A 23660-nucleotide genomic window follows, 5' to 3' on the forward strand; every position below is an offset into this window, starting at 1 on the left:
TGAGGTATGCCAAAAGGTAGGAAAACCTCAAGACCAGGTCAAGGCCCCTCTCCAGCCACTTCCCATAATTGAGGTCCCATTTCAGCGAGTAGCTGTGGATATTATGGGTCCGTTCCCAAAAAAGACCCCCAGAGGAAAGCAGTACATACTGACTTTTGTGGACTTTGCTACCAGATGGCCGGAAGCAGTAGCTCTAGGCAACACCAGGGCTCAAACGGTGTGCCAGGCCTTAACTGACATTTTTACCAGGGTGGGTTGGCCCTTTGAGATTCTAACAGATTCGGGAACAAATTTCCTATCAGGGACCATGAGAGACCTGTGGGAAACTCATGGGGTGCATCATTTGGTTGCCACCCCGTACCACCACCAAACTAATGGCCTAGTGGAAAGGTTTAATGGAACATTGGGGGCCATGATCCGCAAATTCGTCAATGAACACTCCAATAATTGGGATCTAGTGTTACAACAGTTGCTGTTTGCCTACAGGGCTGTTCCACATCCCAGTTTAGGATTCTCACCATTTGAGCTGGTATATGGCCATGAGGTTAAGGGGCCATTACAGCTGGTAAAGCAGCAATGGGAGGGGTTTACACCTCCTCCAGGGACTAACATTCTGGACTTTGTAAGCAACCTTCAAAACACCCTCCGAGACTCTTGGGCCCTTGCTCGAGAGAACTTAAGAGATGCTCAAGCGGAGCAAAAGGTCTGGTATGATCGACATGCCAAGGAGCGGTCCTTCAAGGTAGGAGACCAGGTCATGGTCTTGAAGGCGCAACAGGCCCATAAGATGGAAGCGTCCTGGGAAGGACCATACATGGTCCAGGAGCGCCTGGGAGCTGTTAACTACCTCATAACATTCCCTGATTCCTCTTTAAAGCCTAAAGTGTTTCATGTTAACTCTCTAAAGCCCTTTCATCCCAGAGAATTACAGGTCTGTCACTTTACAGTTCAGGAAGGAGATGACACCGAGTGGCCTGAAGGTGTCTATTACGAAGGTAAAAGAAATGGTGGTGTGGAAGAGGTGACCCTCTCCACAACCCTGCAACGTCTGCAGCGGCAACAGATCAAGGAGCTGTGCACTCACTTCGCGCCCTTGTTCTCAGCCAACCCAGGACGGACTGAGCAAACCTGCCACTCCATTGACACAGGTAATGCTCACCCAATTAGGACCCCACCCTACAGGGTATCACCTCATGCCAAAGTTGCTATTAAACAGGAGATTGACAACATGTTGGAGATGGGTATCATCTGCCCTTCTACCAGTGCATGGGCATCTCCAGTGGTTCTGGTTCCCAAACCAGATGGGGAAATACGCTTTTGTGTGGACTACCGTAAGCTCAATGCTGTAACTCGTCCAGACAACTATCCAATGCCACGCACTGATGAGCTATTGGAAAAGTTGGGACGTGCCCAGTTCATCTCTACCATTGATTTAACCAAGGGATACTGGCAGGTACCACTAGATGAACCCGCCAGGGAAAAATCTGCCTTCATCACCCATGCAGGGGTGTATGAGTTTACTGTGCTTCCATTCGGACTGCGGAATGCACCTGCCACCTTCCAAAGGCTGGTGGATGGTCTACTAGCAGGATTGGAAGACTGTGCAGTTGCATACCTCGATGATGTGGCCATTTTTTCTGATTCATGGCCTGAACACCTAGAACATTTGAAAATGGTTTTTGAGCGCATCAGGCAGGCAGGACTAACTGTTAAGGCCAAAAAGTGTCAAATAGGCCAAAACAGAGTGACTTACCTAGGACACCAGGTGGGTCAAGGAACCATCAACCCCCTACAGGCCAAGGTGGAGGCTATCCAACAGTGGCCTGTCCCAAGGTCAAAGAAACAGGTCCAATCCTTCTTAGGTTTGGCCGGATATTACAGGCGATTTGTACCACACTACAGCCAAATCGCTGCTCCACTAACTGATCTGACCAGGAAAACCAGGCCAAATGCAATTAAGTGGACTGATGAGTGTCAGGAAGCCTTTATCCAGCTTAAGGCGATGCTCATGTCTGACCCTGTATTAAGGGCCCCGGACTTTGACAAACCCTTCCTAGTTACCACTGATGCATCTGAACGTGGGGTAGGAGCGGTACTAATGCAGGAAGGACCGGATCACAACTTCCATCCTGTCGTGTTTCTCAGCAAGAAGCTGTCTGAGAGGGAAAGCCACTGGTCCGTCAGTGAAAAAGAGTGTTACGCCATTGTGTATGCCTTGGAAAAGCTACGCCCATACCTTTGGGGACGGCAGTTCCAGCTACAAACCGATCATGCTGCACTAAAGTGGCTTCATACTAACAAGGGAAACAACAAAAAACTTATCAGATGGAGTTTAGCTCTCCAAGACTTTGATTTTGAAGTTCAACACATTTCAGGAGCTTCCAACAAAGTTGCTGATGCACTCTCTCGTGACAGTTTCCCAGAATCTAGTGGCTAAAAAGTGTTCTTTACATGTTATATGCTTAGTAGTATATGTAATAGTGCATGTGTTTATTACTCTGTTGGTTTTGCAGTTTAGGAGGAAATCACCGCCAGTGCTCCTACTGTTGGTGATTTGGGGGGCGTGTCATAAGTAGTTAGTTAAGGGTTAAGGTCTACCTGTAAAGGGTTAACACAGACCTGGTGAAACACCTGACCAAAGGACCAATCAGGGAAGAGAATTTGAAAATCCCAGAGAGCGGGAACTTGGGTCTCTGTGTTCTTTGTTCTGAGTTCTTAGCCGTCTGGACCTACACCAGTCCAGATGCTTAACCAAGTCTGCTCATCTTTCTGAACTAATTTCTTCTATTCAAGCTAGTGAGTATTAGAAGAACTGGGTAATTGCATATAAGAATCCTGTGTCTGCAATTCTGTGTGTTTGCATTGATTATTCGTAATTTTGCCTGTATTGTTTGTACTGAGGAAAAGGGAGAAATTTCTCCAGGGATTAATAAGATTAGACCCTATGAAAGTCTATCTTGGATTCATAGAGATTGTGTATTTTTTCTCTTCTTTCTTTTATTCTTTTAATAAACTCTTTTAAGTTCAGGACTTGGTTAAGTTCCTTACCTGGGGATTCAGGGGAAGGAAGCTAGGCTCCACTCCGTGGAGACAAGGGTTGTCTCCAAGCAGAGAGAGAGCAGGAGAGGGAGGGGGGAAGTGGGCTGCTTCCCTGTGTGTAGAGATTCAAGGGATTTGAATCTGGGTTCCCCAGGGGAAGCTTGGGGGACCGGCCGTGCGTCAGACACGTTAACCTGACTGGTGGCAGCGAGAAGGAATCCTACCCTAAGGGTTAGGGTGGGGGGAGAATACCTGCGGGTCCCCACCTTTGAACCCACAAGCTCAAAGTGGGGGTGAGATCCCATGACAGGGGCACTTCGGCGGCGGGTCCCGGAGTGAGTGAAGGACCCGCCGCAGTATTGCCGCCGAAGACCCGGAGCGTGGAAGGACCCCCCGCCGCCAAATTGCCGCTGAGGGCGGCAAAATGGCACCCCCCCCCCAAATCCTGGTGCCCTGGTCGCCTAAATGGAAGCGCCGGCCCTGCCTCCTCGCCCCCCCTCCCCCCCGCCGTCCTTGCCAATCTGACCTGGAGGAAAAATCCTTCCTGATCCCAAATCTGGCGATCAGTTAGACCCTGAGCATGTGGGCAAGACTCACCAACCAGACACCTGGGAAGGAATTCTCTGCAGTAGCTCAGAGCCATCCCCATTTCATGTCCCATCTCTGGCCATTGGAGATATTTGCTGCTACTGGTTGCAGGTCGGCTTCATGCCATTGTAGGTAACCTCCATGTACCCTTATGGAATTTGTTTAAAATGTCTGAGCCCCCTTTCCCCACCCATCTGTAAAATGGGGATAATGATCCTTCCCCAGCTTTGGAAAGCGCTTTGAGATCTTTGGATGCTATGTTAGTGCAGCCGATTTTGTCAGGATGTAGTTCAAAGCCTAGCATGCCGAAAGCCCCGGAACCCTGCCTCCTGGTTGTGTAAAGGATGGAATGGAGCCACTGGTGACTCTAGAGTGGGTCTCACACTGCTTCTTCTGCAGTGTTCCCAGGAAGGATTGAATACGCCCACCAGGAGTAGACAGATGGTTATAAATGGAGAAGCTGTTGTTCTTCTGCACCACTTTGAGAATCAGCAGCCCCAAAGGAAGGAAAAGTCAGAAAAGTGCAAGTCTTTATTTACCTGTTCCCCAGTGCAGCGGGGGGTTGGGATGCTCGGCAGTGCTCATCTGGGATTCCAACGTCCAATTCCTTGCTTTGCTACAAGCTTTGTGTGACATGGGGCCGGGTGCTTAGGTCCCAGATCCTCAATGGCATGTAGATGCTTAGAATCATAGAATCATAGAATTCAAGATCAGAAGGGACCATTATGATCATCTAGTCTGACCTCCTGCAAGATGCAGGCCACATAGCCGATCCACCCACTCCTTAGCAAGAGACCCCTGCCCCATGCTTCGGAGGAAGACGAAAAACCTTCAGGGCCATTGCCAATCTTCCCTGGAGGAAAATTCCTTCCCGACCCCAAATATGGCGGTCAGCTGAACCCCGAGCATGCGGGCAAGACTCTCCAGCCATACCCTTGGAAAAGGTTATATCATATCATTGACCCATTGTACTATTTACCAGTGTGGCACTTAATTGACCTATTGACTAAGCCCGTTATCCTATCATACCATCTCCTCCATAAACTTATCTAGCTTAATCTTAAAGTCATGGAGGTCCTTCGCCCCCACTGTTTCCCTCGGTAGGCTGTTCCAGTATTGCACTCCCCTGATGGTTAGAAACCTTCGTCTAATTTCAAGCCTGAATTTCCTGACTGACAATTTATATCCGTTTGTCCTCGTGTCCACATTAGCACTGAGCTGGAATAATTCCTCTCCTTCCCTGGTATTTATCCCTCTGATATATTTAAAGAGTGTAATCATATCTCCTCTTATCCTTCTTTTGGTTAAGGAAAACAAACCGAGCTCCTCAAGTCTCCTTTCATACGACAGGCCTTCCATTCCTCGGATCATTCTAGTGGCCCTTCTTTGTACCCGTTCCAGTTTGAATTCATCCTTCTTAAACATGGAAGACCAAAACTGCACACAATACTCCAAATGAGGTCTCACCAACGCCTTATATAACGGGACTAGCACCTCCTTATCCCTACTAGAAATACCTCGCCTAATGCATCCCAAGACCGCATTAGCTTTTTTAACGGCCACATCACATTGCCTACTCATAGTCATCCTACGATCAACCAGGACTCCTAGGTCCTTCTCCTCCTCCGTTACTTCCAACTGGTGCGTCCCCAGCTTATAACTAAAGTTCTTGTTAGTCATCCCTAAATGCATAACCTTACACTTCTCACTATTGAATTTCATCCTGTTACTAATACTCCAGTTTACAAGGTCATCCAAATCTCCCTGGAGAATATCCCGATCCTCTTCCGAATTGGCAATACCTCCCAACTTGGTGTCATCCGCAAACTTTATCAGCCCACTCCTACTCTTGGTTCCCAGGTCAGCAATAAATAGATTGAATAAAATCGGACCCAAAACCGAGCCTTGAGGAACTCCACTGGTAACCCCCCTCCAACCGGACAGTTCCCCCTTCAATACTACCCTCTGCAGTCTCCCCTTTAACCAGCTCCTTATCCACCTCTGGATTTTCATTTCGATCCCCATCTTTTCCAATTTAACCAGTAATTCTTCATGCGGTACCGTATCAAACGCCTTACTGAAATCCAGATATATTAGATCCACCGCATTTCCCTTGTCTAAAAAATCTGTTACTTTCTCAAAGAAGGAGATCAGGTTGGTTTGGCATGATCTACCTTCGTAAATCCATGCTGTAATCTATCCCAGTTGCCATCGGCCTCATGCTCGGAACCACTCTCTTTTAAGATTTTTTCCATGACTTTGCATACTACAGATGTTAAACTAACAGGCCTGTAGTTACCCGGGTCACTTTTTTTCCCCTTCTTGAATATAGGAACTACATTAGCTAATCTCCAGTCAGACGGTACAATCCCCGAATTTAGAGATTTATTAAAGATTATCGCTAACGGGCTAGCAATATCCCTCGCCAATTCCCTTAATATTCTAGGATGAAGATTATCCGGGCCCCCCGATTTACTTCCGTTAAGCTGTTCAAGTTTGGCTTCTACCTCAGATACCGTAATGTCTACCCCCATATCTTCATTCCCATCGGTCCCTCTATCACTATTCCTTAGCCCTTCATTAGCCTCATTAAAGACCGAGGCAAAATATTCGTTCAGATATTGTGCCATTCCAAGATTATCCCTAATCTCCACTCCGTTTAAAGTTTTAAGCGGTCCCACTTCTTCTTTCTTGGTTTTCTTCCTATTTATATGGCTAAAAAACCGTTTGCTATTGGTTTTAATCCTTCGCTAGGTCCATCTCCACCCGTCGCTTTGCCTTTCTCACAGCTTCCCTACACCCTCTGACCTCAATAAGGTAGGTTTCTTTGCTGATCCCTCCCATTTTCCACTCCTGGTACGCTTTCTGTTTTTTCTTAATGACCCCTCTAAGACGCTTGCTCATCCAGCTCGGTCTAAAACTGCTACCTACGAGCCGTTTCCCCCTTCTCGGGATACATGCCTCTGACAACTCCTGCAACTTCAACCTGAAGTAACCCTAGGCGTCATCTGCCTTTAGATCCCTAAATATGTTAGCCCAGTCCACTTCCCTAACTAGTCGCCTTAATTTCGTAAAGTTAGCCCTTTTGAAATCGTACACCCTAGTCTCAGATGCACTATTGATTATCCTCCCATTTATTTGGAAATGAATTAGCTCATGATCACTCGAGCCAAGGTTGTCCCCTACAACAATTTCCTCAACAAGGTCCTCGTTACTCACCAAAATCAAATCTAAAATGGCATCCCCCCTCGTCGGTTCAGCAACCACTTGATGAAGGAATTCATTAGCTATCACGTCTAGGAAAAGCTGAGCCCTATTATTATTACTAGCATTTGTTTCCCAATCTATATCCGGGAAGTTAAAGTCCCCCATGATCAAGCAGTTCCTATTAGTATTTACCTCCTTAAAAACATTAAAGAGCTCTCTATCTCTATGCTTAACTTCCCCTGCCCTATGCCATGTGGTAAGAGCACGTCCCCGTCTCACTGGGGTGCTGTGAGGATAAATACAGAGTGTGGGCGCTCAGATACTAGGGGCTGTATCAGTATCTCAGACAGATAGATCGCTTTGCCCCATGCATATGAGGAGACGGGCCCGAGTCCTTTTGGGGATCCAGTCACTTGCCACAATCGGGGCCTGAGTCTCCTCTTTTGACAGCAGAGCCGTTCTACCAAGTCACCCCGGCGGGAGTAAGAGGCGACTCAAACCCTCTGTGCCGCGTTCGTCCTGTCCCCAGAGCCCTGCCCTCACCCGAGGAGGTTGCAGCTGCCTGCTGCATTGCCTCCACCAGGTGTTCGTTCTGACATGCTGTTTCATGTGTTTGCAGGGTCTGAAAGGCCTGCCCGGAGCGAAAGGAGAAAGAGTAAGCAGCAGGCATCTTAGCTGGACTTTCTGCAGTGCCTGGTCACCTCATCCAGGCAGACCTCCAGTGGACGCCATGTTCCCCAGACCCATTGCTGAGGACACATGCTCCTACGCATATTTCAGCCGGTCTCCACCCACACATTATTCACTCTCCCTTTGCTCTGGTTTCCAGGATCAGATTCTTGAGCGAGAGCCATGGGAGCTACCCAGGCTAAAATACCGCTCCCTAATGCAAACAAAAACAAAACCACGTTCACGACCACCTTAAATCCGGTCATGGTGTTGTGTAGATGGGGGGCGATCCCTATGTGTGAGCTGGGGCAAATAACACTGAGCTGCCTCATGGCGCTGTAGACAATGGGGAAACCGGTTGATGCTTGTGCAGCGCTTTGAGAACGTACGGTGGTATTTAGGGGCAAAGTATAGTGCGGATTATTCTTCCTGCCAGACAGTGAGGAATCCCAGGACTCTGCCTTTGGTGGGATTATCAATGCCTGTTTATAGACACCTGGTGAGGAGGACACCCCCTGTATTGCATTTCACCTTGTTCTGCAAGTCACCTAAGTCCTCTGGACCTCGGTTTCCCCAGCTATAAAATTGGTATAGCGATACTTGCATTACATGCAACTTTGTGTGATGAGTTAGTCATTGCAAAGCCGTTCGAGACACTCAGCTGAATTGCATTCTCTGAGCATAGGTTGCTATAGTTATACATAAGAGCAGTTCGTGAACAGATGGGTGTATTGAGTGATGCGCCAACGGTAGAGAAAAAGCCTTTCATTGTCCTTTTTGTTTCAGGGTGATCGTGGCCTCCTGGGACCCAAGGGAGAAAGAGTAAGGGATATAAAAAATGTTGACTGTCTGGGGGAGGTGAGATATAAGAAGTTGGAAGGGCTTTATGCATGCCAGGTTGGCAGCTGGACACGTGTCTAAAATAATGTCAATGAGTGGACAAATTAGAAACATAAATGAAAAAAATTATGTTTTCAGACATCTGGGACCTCTGCTGTTTTCTAACCAAGTAGAAGAGAGAGCTGTATAGTCCCTGGACAGTGGTGCAGCTAATCTGAAGCAAGTTCTGGCTATGGATCCTGAATTTTAGTGTCTGCATTGACCTCTCATCTCAGAAGACCTAGGTTCAACTTCTGCCTTGGTTCACAGATGGAAAGTGTGGCACTTGTAAACCCAAGTTTGCCCCAGTAGACTTCTGTCTTTACCAAGAACCGAGCCCAGTACTCTAAGTTAGATATGAGATGAATTGGCAGGGCTATATGAAGAAGCTTCAATCATTTTCTGTTATCACCATAGCTGGCTGGAGTCACTGCTATGAAACCTTGCTTTCATGAGAATTCCGAAGGAATCCTTCACCCACCACAAAAATGCAGCCACCGCTGAGGTGGAATGTGGCAGCTGATTAATGTTGCGCTGTACTGTTTTGTAATAGTTTAGGATAGGAAGTGAAAAATATATCTGAATACAGTTTGCACAGGTCATCCCAAAACATGTTGGAGTCTTAAAAATCATGAGATTGATTATATCAAGTAATATTAAACCAACACCAAGAAGAGATCTGAAAAGTGCCCGATTGCCTTTGTCCAGAAAGTATTGAATCTCTGTCAAGTTTCCTGTTAACTTTTCTCCTGGGTGAAACAGCTTGTTAGTAAAGGAGGTTTAGAAAACCTACATGGCAATTCTAAAATTAAGCCAAAGAGTATTAAATGATTAAGGCTGATTTGTGTCTCAAGAATCTACTTTCAAAGGTGCCCTGCTCCAGTGACAAATCAATTCTTAATCTCTTTCTTGAAGGTACCTGAAAATACTTCCCAACCTAAAAGAATGTGGAATGCCTTCTCCAAAGGATGCCTTAATAAAATATAAGGAGGCTGGTGAGATAAAACAGGACGGGGGAGATCATTGGGGTGTGCTTAGTTCTTCCAGTTTATTGCTTCCTAACTTCCTTTCTAGCTCCTGCTTCACCTGTGCGAAACTCTGTGTTATGCAGGACCTCGGAATGGATGAGCCCATGGTCTCTTCTGGTCTTAAAAATCTGTTAATCCCAAGCCAGTTTGCTCTGGAACCCTTCAAGCCCAGGAAAGTGGAAGAGTGTCTCAAACTGGAAGGGATGATGGTGATGATTAATGTATTATTTGTATTGCAGTCAAGATCGAGGGCCTTTGTGTTGGGTGCTGTGCAAACTCACAGTGGAGTCCCTGCCGCAAATGGTTTACAGTCTCCAGAGAAGCTAACAAGGAGGCCGCACAATTTAAATGTGCACTTTGTGCTACTAAAGTTCATAGTTAATTAGCAAACAAAGCCTATGTTTGGTGCCAGCTGAAGCGTCATCAAGACACGTCCCATCGATCCCAAACCTGAAAAGCATGGAAATAAGAAGTTGTGCGTTCCTTTCCAGCGTCATCTTGCCTGCTACATGGTCGGGAATACACTGCAGTGCTCCATGAGGGTTTTACTTCCCTCGCCAACAGATATTGAAATCGATATATACCCATCACCAGACTCGTGCTGTAAGGCAAAACCTCCCTAGTGTCCTCCCCAGGCTGTATATCCACAGAGAGCACATCGGACTGTCCCATATTCCATGCCTTCGGGGTTATTCTCCCTTAACACCGCTGACATCACCATTAAGTATTGGGGCGTAACTCATTAATGTTTGTAAAGCTGCCACTAATACAGCTCAGTCACCCAGTGCTGGGATGTTGACAGAGTATGAGCGCGACTGAAACACATTCATTGCAAAATTCAAACAGCAACTCCCAGAAAAGTGTTTGCACTGCATTTTAGCACATGCCTGAACCCCACACTCTGCAGTTCGCCCATCATCCATTGATACTTCTCCATCCCTTGACCCCTTCAACTGCCAGCCTTTCCCTAGTCCTCCTCTCTCAAAGAAAGAAACACGGTCTTGTGCACTGAGCTGGGGACTGCTGCTCCAGGAACTCCTGCATTCCAATCTGAGCTCTGCTACCGATTCACTTGGTGTGAAGGGCTCCGCTCACTGCAAGTGCGCCCGCCTGTGGGTTGGGCCAGGAATTAGCTTTTGCCCGTTGTGGCGCCCCCTGTTGTCAGTCCCGCTCTCTTTTTGCAATTCGAAGTGCTCGCTCTTCGTGACTCGGCCCTCTTGGCCAGGCCACTGTACAGTCCCCTGTCCGGGGTATCAAACTCCCACCGGGCAAACCGTCTGGATACCACCTCAGACGGTCTTCTGTTCCACCTCCAGGCCTTGTACCACTTCCCAGTGGCTGGTAGGAGAACCAGGCTTGCAGGCAACTCTGGGTTCCAGCCCAGGGACCCTGTGACTAGCAATCCAGATCTGCTTAGTCTCAGTCCCTGTTGCTGTTTCCCTGAGCTCCTTCCTACCCCACCCCTCTATCTCTGGATTTCCACTGGAATTTCCCCAGCTCCCCATGGCTACTTCACCCCTCTTGTCTTTTTGCCAGACTCCCTAGACCAGGGCTGGATTCCAAGGTGTGCTCTCCCCCCCTCCTCCTCCCCCTGACCAACTCCACCAACTCCCTGACCCAGTGGCTGCAGCTGCCCTGCTGTAGCCTCCTGCTCTCACTTCCTGCTGGTTCCTGGCTGTTGTCCCAGCTCCTCTCCTAGCATCTGCAGTTCTGCAGTTAGGTTATATCCCCTGCTCTCTCCCCTCAGCAGCAGCAAATAATTTGCCCTGCTGGCCCCCATTAACTGCTCGGACTCCTGCTGAGAAGGACTCCCCCCACCCCCCCCCCACTCCACCATCTGTATAACGGGATAGCACGCATGTGAGAGTGAGCCACCACATATGGTTTCCCCTAGTGCAGCGCTGCAGCGCTAAAGAGATCAATGTGAACCAGCGTTATATTCTTTCAAGTGAGCGTCACGCTAGGAGGCAGCATCTGCCACCCAAGCTCAGGAATGAACCTAGGTCTCCTGCTTTGCCTCGTGCAGCTCTCGGCCAGCCCATGAAATCTGTATTGTGGCTCGGGCAGGGGGGATATTTTTATACCTTTTGTTATTGCTTTGTAAATTGCCCAGCATGTTGTCTGATGAGCCATTCACAGCAAAGGTCGGTCCAGTGGGGCATATGGTAACTGCAATTCTGCATCATTGCTTGGGTGTGCATCGTTATTGCTTGTCTGTTTCCTAGGGTGACCCCATTACTATTTTTGGACCTCAAGGCTATAAAGGCAACAAAGGAGATGCGGTAGGTTGTGACGGTTCTCTGTGAAAGCATGCCTACCCTTCAGTAATTGGGAGCAGTTCAGTCTCTCATCTGCAGTAGTAGTTGTTGGGTATATGTCTACACTGCAGTGGAAACCCAGGGTTCAAACCCAGGCACCAGCCTAACCCCCCTTACATCTGCTCACGCATCATGCTAAGCCAGGGCTCAGACCCAGGATTCCACGGGCATGGAGGGTCCGAGCCCGAGTCAAGCTGGGACCCAGGGTTCAAGCCCTATTGCTTTGTAGTGTAGACTCATGCGCTGGGAGCCTGCCAACAGTATCCCACAGGCTGACTCCCTTTGGCTGGTGGACAGTCAAGTTTTCCCGCACAGCACCATGAAGAAATGGCTAGAGCGGCCACATTTGGGGAGATTGTTAGGAAGTTTGGGGTCTGGGTGGTTGGATTTGGGCCCGCATAATGCAGTGTAGATGCTGAAGCCCCAGGTTCGGACCCAAGGTTCAACAGTTTCTCACCTGGGGTTACAAATGAGTGTAGGCACTCAAACCCTAGGTTAACAAACCCAGGGTCTGCTAACTCGAGTTCTGCTAATCCTGGGCTTACACTGCAGTGTAGACGGACCTAGGAGTCACAGAGTTTAAAGCTAGCAGGGGCCACCAGATCATCCAATTTGACCTCCTGTATATCATAGGCCACCAAGCACCATCTAGCCACCCCCCCGCACCAAGCCAACTGTCAGAATTAGACCCAAGTATTACAGCCCTCAGTCTTAACCTACTTGATTGGTGTTTACTGCTCTCCTGCGTATTCCATGTCCTGGTTCTGGTTTCTGTGTGTTCAGTGGCTTTTGAGATGGGAGCCCTGGCTGAGCTGATGAACAGGCCTGGTGACTATCTCAGAGGGCTGGCTAGCTGATAAAATGCTGAGCCAGGGGAGATGGAGAGCTCCAGGGATTGGGTAGGGCATAAAGGGCCTCTCACCTCTAGGTGGCTGGTTTCGACCCTGGGTTGATTGTCTACAGAGAAGCAGTGTGGGACAGTGGCTAGAGCATGGGACTGGGGGTCCAGCAGATCTGGGGTATGTTCCCATCTTTGCAGCTGGTTCACTGTGCAATCTTAGGCAGTCACTTAACTTCTCTCTTCCCTAGGTTCGGCCTTCTGGAAAATGGGGTTAATGATACCTATTAGCCTTTGGCAAAATGCTTTGAGATCTGCAGATGATTGCAGCTGCACAGTGCCAAGTGCTATTAATAATACTTATCTGCGGCTACACAAGCTGCTGCTGAATAATTTTTGCAGTTTGGTTGCCTGTGCGAAACAAGTTGGGTGGCGTTGATCCAATTCCTAGAGGGCATGGAGTTAAGCTACCTTCTCACCCCGAGCAGAATTGGCAGGCAGCTAGGTGGGGAAGCTTGACCTAGACCTCTGCGAGTTGTGGTCACTGAGTGCTGCTAGCTCCTTAGATGCACGCCTGGTGTAAGCACAGCAAAGAGGTGTGACTAGGTTTGGAAGATGCTGGCTCGTCCTTCTTGGGTTGCGAGTGTGGTTCATGGAGCTTCTGTCTGATCCCATAGGGTGAACGGGGCCTGCCAGGCTTTGATGGAGACAAAGGCGAGAAAGGGGAAGATGGGCCTGCAGGAGAAAAGGTAAGAACCTCCTTATTTGTTGCGGGTCTTAGGCGGCTTCATTTGTGATATACAGAGCGTATCTGTGCAGTGCTGCCCTCTATAGGCTATCTTGCACAGTATCTGCTCAACACATTCTACTGGCTGGTGTACAGAGGCTCATTTAGCCCTGGTCTACACTACAGAGTTAGGTCGACACAAGGCAGCTTACTTTGCCTTAACTCTCTAAGCGTCTACACTAAAATTTCGCTCCCACTGACGTAACTCACCCACTGCACCATCTTAATAACACCACCTCCACAAGAAGCATAAAGTCAGCACTGATGTAGTTAGGGTAACACAGTGTCAGTGTAGACACTGCATTGCCTACATCGACTGTGGCTGGCTTTCAGAGCCATCCCACAATGCCCCACACTGACAGCTCAAGCTCTCCTGGTGAGGCTGCACGTCTCTGGGTATGGCTACATTGGCGATTTGCAGCGCTGGAAAGCCTCCACCAGCACTGCAATTAGTAAGTGGCCACACCTGCAGGGCACTTCCAGCGCTGCAACTCCCTGGCTGCAGCGCTGGCCGTATACCTCACTCAGCATGGGGAATAAGGATTCCAGCGCTGGTGCTGCAGCGCTGGTCATCAAGTGTGGCCACACACCAGCGCTGTGATTGGCCTCCAGGGAATAAGGTGTATCCCAGAATGCTTTTATAAATTACTCTCTTTGTTTTGTTATGCAGCCTCTCTTTGTTTTGTTGTGAACGAGCTCCATGCAGAGCTCCGTTGCCGTTGCCGCTTATCTAAAAAACAAACAGAGCTCCTGTTTGCTCTGATCATCTGTACCTGGCTGTAAACAATCAAATGAGATTGCAGGCAGGGAGGGAATGAAACAGGGGGGAGTTGTGTTGGCTGCAGGCTGTTTGCAATTAAGAGTTAAGACTAAGGGGTTGGAAACATGTTCTGATTTTTCAAGTCAGGAAGCTAAACACACAGTGTTGGCTCCAAAAATCCCCTCTCTCTCCCCCCGCTCCCTGTCACACTAGACCCCACTCCACCCCCCTCTTTTGAAAAGCATGTTGCGTCCACTTGAATGCTGGGATAGCTGCCCATAATGCATCACTCCCAGCAGCGCTGCTAATGCTGCAAATGTGGCCGCACACCAGCGCTGGTAGCTGTGAGTGTGGCCACACACCAGCGCTGCTCCTACACAGCTGGATGACCAGCGCTGCAAACTACCAGCGCTGCAAACCGTAAGTGTAGCCATACCCTCAGACACAGGGAGCAAAGTGTGGACATGCACAAGTGATGGCTATATCAACAGTTGGGCAGTTCTGATTCTCTCCACTAGAAGGCAGCAGTGCACATCCACTCTAGCCAGTTGACTGCAGTATCATCAGGGGAAATGGTGTAACTTCCCCTTCATTGGAGAACTGGGATTATGATTCCTTAAAAACGGATATCGGTTTTGCTTTGTGTGGCTGCTGCTGATCCCAGGGCGTTTTCAGTATGAGCTGGTTGGCTTTTCTGTTCTTCCCCACATGCAGCTATTATGCAACGTGCTGTGCTTGGTTCACCTACGCACATGTATAGTTGTATGGTGCTTTGGGATCCTTAAAGGTGCTATATAAATGCAGGGTGCTATTATAATTCTCCGCCATTTCCACCTGCTCCTCCACTGACTGTCTGTTCAGGAGCAATAGCTGCCAGCGATGTATTTGGTGCAGCTCCTAAAAAGGAGGCAGCCACCGGTTCTGTGGCATATTCTGCGTAAGAAGTAAATTCCCTGCCTCGTCAGTCAGGATTCCCCAGGGATCTGAGAGCTTCACCAAGTGACCCCTGTTAATCAAACATCTGGATCAGCGCTTCTAAACGATGGTGCAGAACGAGCCTTTGAGAAGCCAGCAGTGGGGGATTGGGAGGGTGGGAATGGGTGGTGGGGGTGGGGTGGGGATCTTCTTTCTCATGAGGTGATCCCCAGAGTGAAAACATTGGAAAACCTCGCCCCTTGGGGAAATCATGGGTGCCAACTGAGCGGCGAGGAGGCCCCACTCTATAATCCCAAGTAAAGGTGTAAGGGGGGCGGGAGGCGAGGTATGTTTTTAAGTGGAAATGACAATTTCTGAATAAACATGGTTTGTGTGTTCGATTTTAGGGGGTCAAAGGAGAGGCAGGTGCGAAAGGGGCCATGGGGCTGTTCGGCGCCAGAGGACCAGTGGGGCAGAAGGTTAGTACAATGGCCCAAATGAATGCTGAGAAACCTACATGGTTACCATCCTAGCTTGTCGCTCCACAACTGCAACCAAACCCTGGCTTTGTCACTTACCTTGAATAGTTCAGGGGGCTGGCGGCGGGGGGGCGGGATCTTCACAGTGGGACACTGCACCAGGCAGTGTTCAAGTGCTGGTCTAGGCTAAACATGCCCCAGCTTCCACTTTGGTCATATTGTCACCAGGTTTTGCCGCCCCAACCGGACTCCATTGAGAGCACGCCAGTAGTTTGGTTTGAGGTCAGTGTTCTGGAGCAACCAGGTTGTCCGGCGTTTCCCGCCATTTGGTTCTTCTGTAGCCTTCCTCAGTGCTGCTAGTCAAGGGATTTTCAGAGGCAAAGCTCTTTCTAGACTTCAGCCTCTTTGATGGTGGAACGTGTCCATCGAGTGGGGGTCTCCAATCACACACCTGGTTTTGGCTCTCCTTTTGACTGAAGGCAACCAGCTCACTGGTGGTGGTGCATCCCCCCAAGCTACATAGTATAAGGACAGTGTGGAAATAGGTTTCAAAGTTCTTGTGATGATCTTTGAGTTCAGTATCAATTTTGTGTGCCTGGCTTGAGCATGACCCTACTGGGGCACCGTACTCTGCAGTCGAGTAACACAGGGAGAGACTGGTGACTTGGAGAGGTTTGGGGTCATTTGACTAGTTTCTTGAGTACACAGTCCCTGGAGTTCACTTTCTCGTTCAGCTTCTTGATGTGCTCTTGGAATGTCAGTATTTGGTCTAATGTGACTCCCGGGTACCCTGGATGTTCGTAGTGCTCCAGGATTGGACCATCCCATGGGTAGCTGGAGTTAGTGCTTGACCTGACAGTGTTTCCGGTGGCTAGGGTTGGCGATCAGGAACCACGTGCTGTAGTGCTCTCCAAGTGGTCGGGGCATGAGACTGGAAGCAGGAAGTCCTGAGCCTGGGGATTGTGCTGACTCCTTTTGTGGCCTTGGGAATCACTCAAACTCTCTGGCCCCCCTGGCTCTAAGGTCCCTAGTGGTGTAAAGAGGCCTTAAAGGCTGCAGATTTCTCCCCCTCCTCCACAACTTCCTGTGAAACGCCTCTGAGTAAGCGAGTTCCCTTGCCATCATACAGCCCGCCAGTGGAAAGGCTGTATGCCAGCCCCCCACTCCTCCTCCTAGGGAGGCACATGGGCAGCTCGGATGTGCGTTGAAGCAATCTTGAGGGCTGCTCTAACTTACACCAGGCCTGGCCAGATCCCCCAGCCAGGTCCAGAATACCAGCAGGTGCAGAGGTTCCTGCACTGAGTGCATCTCAGCTGGAAGGATGAATCAGCCCCTGTGTTTCACTTACTCCATTTATCAACTGGGGACAACGCTACCTCGCTGGGGTGCTGGACGCCCTCACTGAGGTTCCTAATATGCTCTGAGGATGCACGTTGCCATAGGAGGAGTTGCTGCAAAAGAAGGGGTTGGAGAAAAGTCCACAGAACATCAAATTGCGAAGGGAATGAGGTCAGCCAGACCCGTTGTGTTTCAGACGATAAATGAAATCCGTCTGACATCAGACCATTTTGTCGCCCCAGGGCACATTTTGCAAGAGTTCACGGTGTTACTTCCATCTCCGAACTGAATAACAACTTTCAATTCCCCCTGCAGTTTCTTCAATCAGATGTTTTATTTTTCACTTCCCATCCTAAATTGTGTGCCGTGATGCTGTGCGGCGGTTAGACAGCTGCCGCATCCCACCCCAGAGGTGGCTATCTTGGCAGTCAGTGTGATAAGCGATGTCTGTGTTCGTACAGCTAGCAAAGTGCTCTGGGATCCTTCAGAAGCTAAAATGATGATGATATTGGTTTTGGAGGGGAATCCTTACTAGGGATAAAGAATATCAAGTGACTGAATGGTAATTGTTTGCACAGTGTATAGAAGACTTTCCTGTGTGTTTAACTCATTGTTCCTTCTCTCCCAGGGAGAACCCGGAGAACCTGGCCTGCCTGGATTTGCTGTGAGTTGTGAGAACGTTTCATGTTAGTATAGGGTGACAGATAGCAAGTGTAAAAAATCGGGACACTTTTTGGAGGCGGGGGGGGCAGAGCGGAATAATTGCCTATGTAAGGGTAGGTCCATACTTACCCGCCGGGTCGACGCGGAGAGTTCGACTTCTCGGAGTTCGAACTATCGCATCTAATCTAGACGCAATAGTTCGAACTCCGGATGCGCTCCCGTCGACTCCGGAACTCCACCACCGCGAACAGCAGTGGCGGAGTCGACGGGGGAGCTGCGGACTTCGATCCCGCGGCGTCAGGACGGGTAAGTCAGTCGAACTAAGGTAGTTCGACTTCAGCTACGCTATTCACGTAGCTGAAGTCGCGTACCTTAGTTCAACCCGCCCCCCCAGTGTAGACCAGGCCTAAGACAAAGCCTCTAATATTGGGAGCCCGGGACGGTGCTCTCTGGCTCATTGCGCCGCACACGGAGCCCAGACCCTAAGAGCCAGCGGGACCTGCCGGGGGGCAAGGTGGGGAGTCCCCCACGGTGCTTACCTGGGGCGGCTCCCGGGAAGCATCCTGCAGGTCCCTCTGGCTCCTAGGGTCAGGTCATGTCAGGTGGATGGGGTGGGGGGGCAGAGGGCTCTCTGCCCGCTACCTGCGCTTGCAAGGCCCGCCCCTGCAGCTCTGATTGGGCAGGAGGGAACCGGTGCAGCATGCAGAGACCCTCTCCGCCTCTGTGCCTAAGGGCCGCCAGCACTGCAGACTCCTGCCGGCGGGTGGGCGCGCCACTGGGAGCTGCCCCAGGAAGCACCACCACGCCAGCCCCTGGACTTTGGCAGTGACTCATGGTGAGCGGTTCCCGATACCGGGACAAAGGGTGTCCCGACCAATGTGCGGTGGGGACGCGGGACAAATGTGTTAAAATTGGGACTGTCCCGATAAAATCGGGACATCTGGTCACCCTATGTTAGTAGCATTGGGATAATGTCCATTTGGTCTAATGGCCTCATGCTGCACACTGCTGATGAGAGCACCCTGAGCTCTAACTTTCTCAGCAGGCAGTCAACAGGCTCTTGAAAGATTATTAAGAACGAGGGAGATGCGCTAACGTTGCCTGGTGTTCAGGTACTTTGATAGCTGGGATCACGGTACATGCAGGACTCTTGGTACATTCCTTCCGTATGTGGGGATCCATGAATAGCCCCCTCATGGCACATCCTGTTCTTTTTCAGGTGCACTCCTGCGGTGGAAGTGCGAGGGGGGCTTTGATGTGCAGTGTGTTCCTCTCTGACTCACAGACAGCTTAATGCTGCGTGTTTCAAAGGCAGAAGATGCCTCCAGGAAGGAAATAATTTGGGTGAAACTTTCTTGAACACTTGCATGAAAAGGAAGATCTGAACAGCGTGAGGGTGGCTGTATGGATCAGTGAGATCAGAGATGCAATTTAATGAGGGCGTTGCATTTTGCATCAAAGAACACCTAAAATATGCATTTCCCCATTTTACTACACTAGCATTTCAGGGTAGGGTGACCAGATGTCCCAATTTTATAGGGACAGTCCCGATTTTTGGGTCTTTTTCTTATATCGGCTCCTATTACCCCCCACCCCGTGTCCTGATTTTTCACATCTGCAGTCGGGTCACCCTATTTCAGGGTGTACTGTATGGACAGAACTGAAGCTAATATATGTTCAAAACGTCACATGTATATAGGCTTATATATGTCACAGTAGTAGTTAAACCTTAGAATACTGCCATCCACATGAATTCTGAAACGGATATACTGTAGTGAACTGGCTACTGGAAATGTGCACCAGTGCCCTCTGCTGGATGGGACGAGAACTACTCAATTCTGTTCATAGTCCACATACTGCAAACTAGAAGCTGGTTGAACTATTTCAGCCAAACGAAACAATTCGTCATAAAACGATGTTTTGACTGAACTGAAATGTTTCAGGAAAGCATTTCATATTCTTTGAAATTTCCCATTTTTCAGAAAAAAATCAAAATGAAAAATTTCTGTTCAAAATTCTTGAAAGGCTTCCATTTTATTTTTCATTTTGTTTTGGTGGGAAAATCCCACATCTTTTTTGCCATTCTTGACTTTTTTCCCACTGGTTTCATGGTGGGGAAAGAAGTTTAAAAGGTGACAGAAAGTAGGCATTTTCCCACCAAGTGAAAAGACATTTTTGTTTCAATTTTTTTTTGATGAAATACTAAAAATGTAATGAAAAACTTTGAGAAAACTTTAGAGTCTTTCAGAAATGCTCACGAAAGATGCTCCCCGTTTTTCAAATAGTTCCCCTGTGTGAAAGTGTTTTCCTTTAGCTCGAGTGATAGGGGCTGGTGCTTGGGACCTAAAGGGATACAGATTCTATCACCGCTGTTCCTGTGAAATTCCTCGTATCCATTCTATGCTGCATAGTGACTATCATGGAACTTCTAGGAAGCCATGGATTTCGTACTAGTTACGCGTGTGTGATCCAAAGCTTTAATTCCTCATCAAAGTGTAACAAAGACCATGGGCAGAGTGTCAGCTACCCCTTTGGGGATGCTAAACCCTGGACCCGCCCCTTCTGCCTGAGGCCCCGCCCCCTCGCTCACCAGCACCCTGAGTGCCACCCGCCCCACCCCCATGGCTGGAGGAGCTCTGGCCAAACCAGCTGGCCCCAAGTGCCAGACTGACCCCCAGATGCACTGGCTGGCCCGCCCCCTGAGCTGCCAGCCAGCCTTCCCCAGCCGATCTGCCCCAGCTGTGCCGTCTGACCTCAAGCCGCCCCAGGTCACCGGCCAGCCCTGAGCTGCCCGCTGGCCCAAGTTGCCCTCAGACCTCCAGCCGACCCCCAGCTCCAGGCCCTCAACCAGAGCTGAGCCCCCACTGGCTTTAGGGGAGAGGAAGGGGCCTTGGGGCGGCATGTGGGTGGGGCCACGGCCTGGGTTAGGGGAGGCTTAACCTCCCCTGGCCTTTGATACTCGCCTCCCATGACAAAGACCCTGATTCAGTAAAGTACTTCAGCGTGTGCTTAGCTTGGAGCCTATGCAGAGTGCCACTGAGGTCAGTTTAGGCACGTGCTTAAGTGCTTTCCTGACTAGGTGCCAAAAGGAATAAAGTGCCCTGCGCAGTACACAAGAAAGCGGTGATCCCATCTGGTCAATCTCAGCAGGACTCGGGCACGAAATGGCAGAGCTCTGTTTGGATACATTGTTGGGAGTCCCTTCAGATTATATACACGGCCCCGAAGAAAATGACTAGCCGTGCTAAAGCAAACTGAGCCATTAGTTAGCTCACCAGCTGCTTGACCCTCTTGAATGGCTGGGGGGGTTATGCTCAGAGTCATTTTGTCTTGCAAATTGCATCCAAACCAATGGTCTCTTCATTCTGTGCTACACTTTGGATGTCATTGTGGTTCTGTATCGTGCTGATTTCCTGACATCTACAAATTTCATCGTATCAGACAAATAACCACTGGAAATTGGTACCTTGTAAACATTCATGGTTCAGGTACGCCGGCCAATAATCCTTATTAGGCTGCAGTTAATGCGGGATATTTTCTGCATTCAGAAGAGTACCTGTATTGTCATTGGAGCTGGGCTCGGACTGTAAAAATTTTGTTTTGGTTTTGTGAAACTTGTGTCAGCACTGCAGCCAGGCTCCATTTTATCAGAAGCCCCAAAATTCAGCACGGATGCAGGAGAGAAAACACCTGGGGGGAAGGATAGCTCAGTGGTTTGAGCATTGGTCTACTAAACCCAGCATTGTGAGTTCAGTCCTTGAGGGGGCCATTTGGGGATTTAGTTGGGGATTGGTCCTGCTTTGAGCAGGGGGTTGGACTAGATGACCTTCCAATCCATGAATCTAAACCTTTTGGCCTGTCGCTGATGGGTACTGAGAGATGGATCTTGTAGGGCAATAGTGCAGAGCATGTGTATGTACTAGGCAAAAAAAAGAGATGAGCCGGACAAGCGATTCCAGTCTTCATGAGCCATTGCCAAGCAGATGCTAGGTTACTCCACTTCAGTAGCAAGAGTAAGACCAAAGGGGAGCATACAGTCAAGTGCCTTATTAGCACCAGGAGGGTCGTGCTTGGATATGTATCTCCTCAGATGCACCAATTTTTATTACCCTGAGCACTGCTGGAGAAGGGAGCGAGTGCACATTACCGTGAGTCATTAACATAGCTCCATCAGTGTGCCTGGCACTTTGCAGAACACAGACCATCAGGTCTGCTGCCCAGGCGGACCTTCAAAATGTTCTGCCAACCGAAGCAAAGTAGCACATTCCCCTGGATGAGGCTGGGTTAAGGTCCTGGTGGACTTGAGCACTGGTGGGCATGAGTGACAAGTGAAGCTATATACTCCAGGAGCAGGGGGACAATAAGGAAGGACACTTATTGTGACTATGTGATTACAAGGCTATTCTGATGCCGCTGCTGTAAATGGGTATTCTGGGGAGTGATTTGACTGAGGAGAGGGAGAGCTCATAGGAGAGGGATGTGGGCAAGGATGTTGCAAGCACAGGGTGGAGTGGAAGAAAGTGCTTAGACATGGGGCGGAAGGAAGGAGGCTTGAAGTTGGTGTCATTGGCAGATCAAGGCCTCTAGGATCGCCAACCCCAAATGGTCAAAAATCAGGAGTCAGGCTCACCCAAAATCCTGAGATTGGCTATAAAATCAATGAGCTTATGTAAAAATAATGGATGTGGGGTTCTTTTCATTTGCCTTCTGCTTTTTGCGCCTTTAGGGTGCACTGGGGTCACATTTTGAAGCTTCCTCCACAACCGCGAGAGCTGACTTTTTTTTTTTTTTAAGAATGAAGGCGGAAATCATCACGGATCCACGTGACTCCAGGAGCTGGGGCTTTAAGGCCAACAGTGATTATCGTGAGCCTTGTGACAAAATCATAAGAGTTGGCAACGCCGAAGCCTCTGTGCTAATGCTGACTCCAGACACCTCCTGTCAAATATATCTCTAAAGCTGGTAGACAGTGAGCCTGTGAGTGGTGGTTACAAACCACCCTGTGGCTTGGGAACAAATCAGATCTTTTATTTGGCTTTTCACTGCTGTTCTGAGCAGAGGTGTCCTGCCTGAGCTCGTCCTGAGGAAGTCCCGTTCCCTCCCTTGCGGTTCACATTTCCCCGATGCGAGTGAAGTAAATGCCCAATTTGCTCACTTTAGCGGCAACAGCAGCTCAGTAACCAAGGGGCTTTGTCTCGGGCTTGCACCCGAAGCTTGGCCAGTGCTGTAGCTGGAGGCAGTGCTCCGGGGCTGTTCAACCATCTCTTTGCATCACACCAGCACTCAGCATTCATGACTGATCTACATCACTTGGCTATTGTGCTACCTAATATCTATACAGAGAGCTGAAACCTGTCTGAGGCAGTGCTTTAATGACCGTGTCCACTTATTGGTAGTTATTTCCAGAACCACCACAGTAATTGCCTTTAAATGGCCCTTTTCGGAGCTCCGGGCGCCCTGCCTTGACTTGCCTGGAGAAGCTTGAAATGTAAATCTCAGGGAGTAAATTTAAACACCATCAAACTGTTCCCCAGCCCTGCCCCAAATGCTTCCCTCTTCCCCACTCATCTCCTTATGTTTTGTCATCTCCCTTTCCCCCCCAACCCTTCCGAGCTCTCAAAGCTTCTTTTCATGCCTTGCACACAAATCACCTTGGAAAAATATCACTTCCGGGACACCACTCCTAGTGGCTGTGCTCAGCATGCCTTCCTTCGGGGAATGCTGTTTTCCCCTCTTTTTATTATGATTGTTGGTGTATTCTTGTAGCACCTAGGAGCCCTGGTCACGGACCAGAACCCCGGGGTGCTAGGTGCTGCACGGAGATAGAACAAAAAGACGGTCCCTGTCCCAAAAAGCTTGCCATCTAAGTATAAGCCAAGAGACAACACATGGATACAGACTGTCTGATGCGGGGAAGGAATGAGACCGTACTGGTGAGCACAGTAGGCAGTGGTCTCAGCCCACTGGTTGTTAAGGTTTTTGTAGGCCTCTCAGCAAAGGAAGGCTTTCCCCGGGGACCGAAGTGGCTCTGAGGATGTGTACGGGGAATACCTCCCCAGTCTGAGGGGAAGCCTGGGAGAAAGCCTGAAGGGGCTCGTTCGAGAATTTCAGAAGCAGGCAATGAAGGCCCTTCTGTGTCTTCTATGCGTGCA

The 23660-nt window shown here is 49.3% G+C and overlaps 1 protein-coding gene across 10 annotated transcripts in view; it reads left to right on the plus strand.

The window, feature by feature from the left end:
- Positions 1 to 23660, plus strand: part of LOC120395660 (collagen alpha-1(VII) chain-like) — a 128583-nt gene that overhangs the window by 57375 nt on the left and 47548 nt on the right. For all 10 annotated transcript variants that reach the window (XM_039520261.1, XM_039520263.1, XM_039520262.1 and 7 more), the window contains 6 exons: positions 7454 to 7489; positions 8290 to 8325; positions 11636 to 11692; positions 13244 to 13315; positions 15436 to 15507; positions 17474 to 17509. In XM_039520261.1, coding sequence (XP_039376195.1) covers positions 7454 to 7489; positions 8290 to 8325; positions 11636 to 11692; positions 13244 to 13315; positions 15436 to 15507; positions 17474 to 17509 — 309 coding nt within the window. The remainder of the gene's footprint in view (positions 1 to 7453; positions 7490 to 8289; positions 8326 to 11635; positions 11693 to 13243; positions 13316 to 15435; positions 15508 to 17473; positions 17510 to 23660) is intronic.

The sequence above is a fragment of the Mauremys reevesii genome, linkage group 1 (assembly GCF_016161935.1).
Source record: "Mauremys reevesii isolate NIE-2019 linkage group 1, ASM1616193v1, whole genome shotgun sequence".
Taxonomy (NCBI): Eukaryota; Metazoa; Chordata; order Testudines; family Geoemydidae; genus Mauremys; species Mauremys reevesii.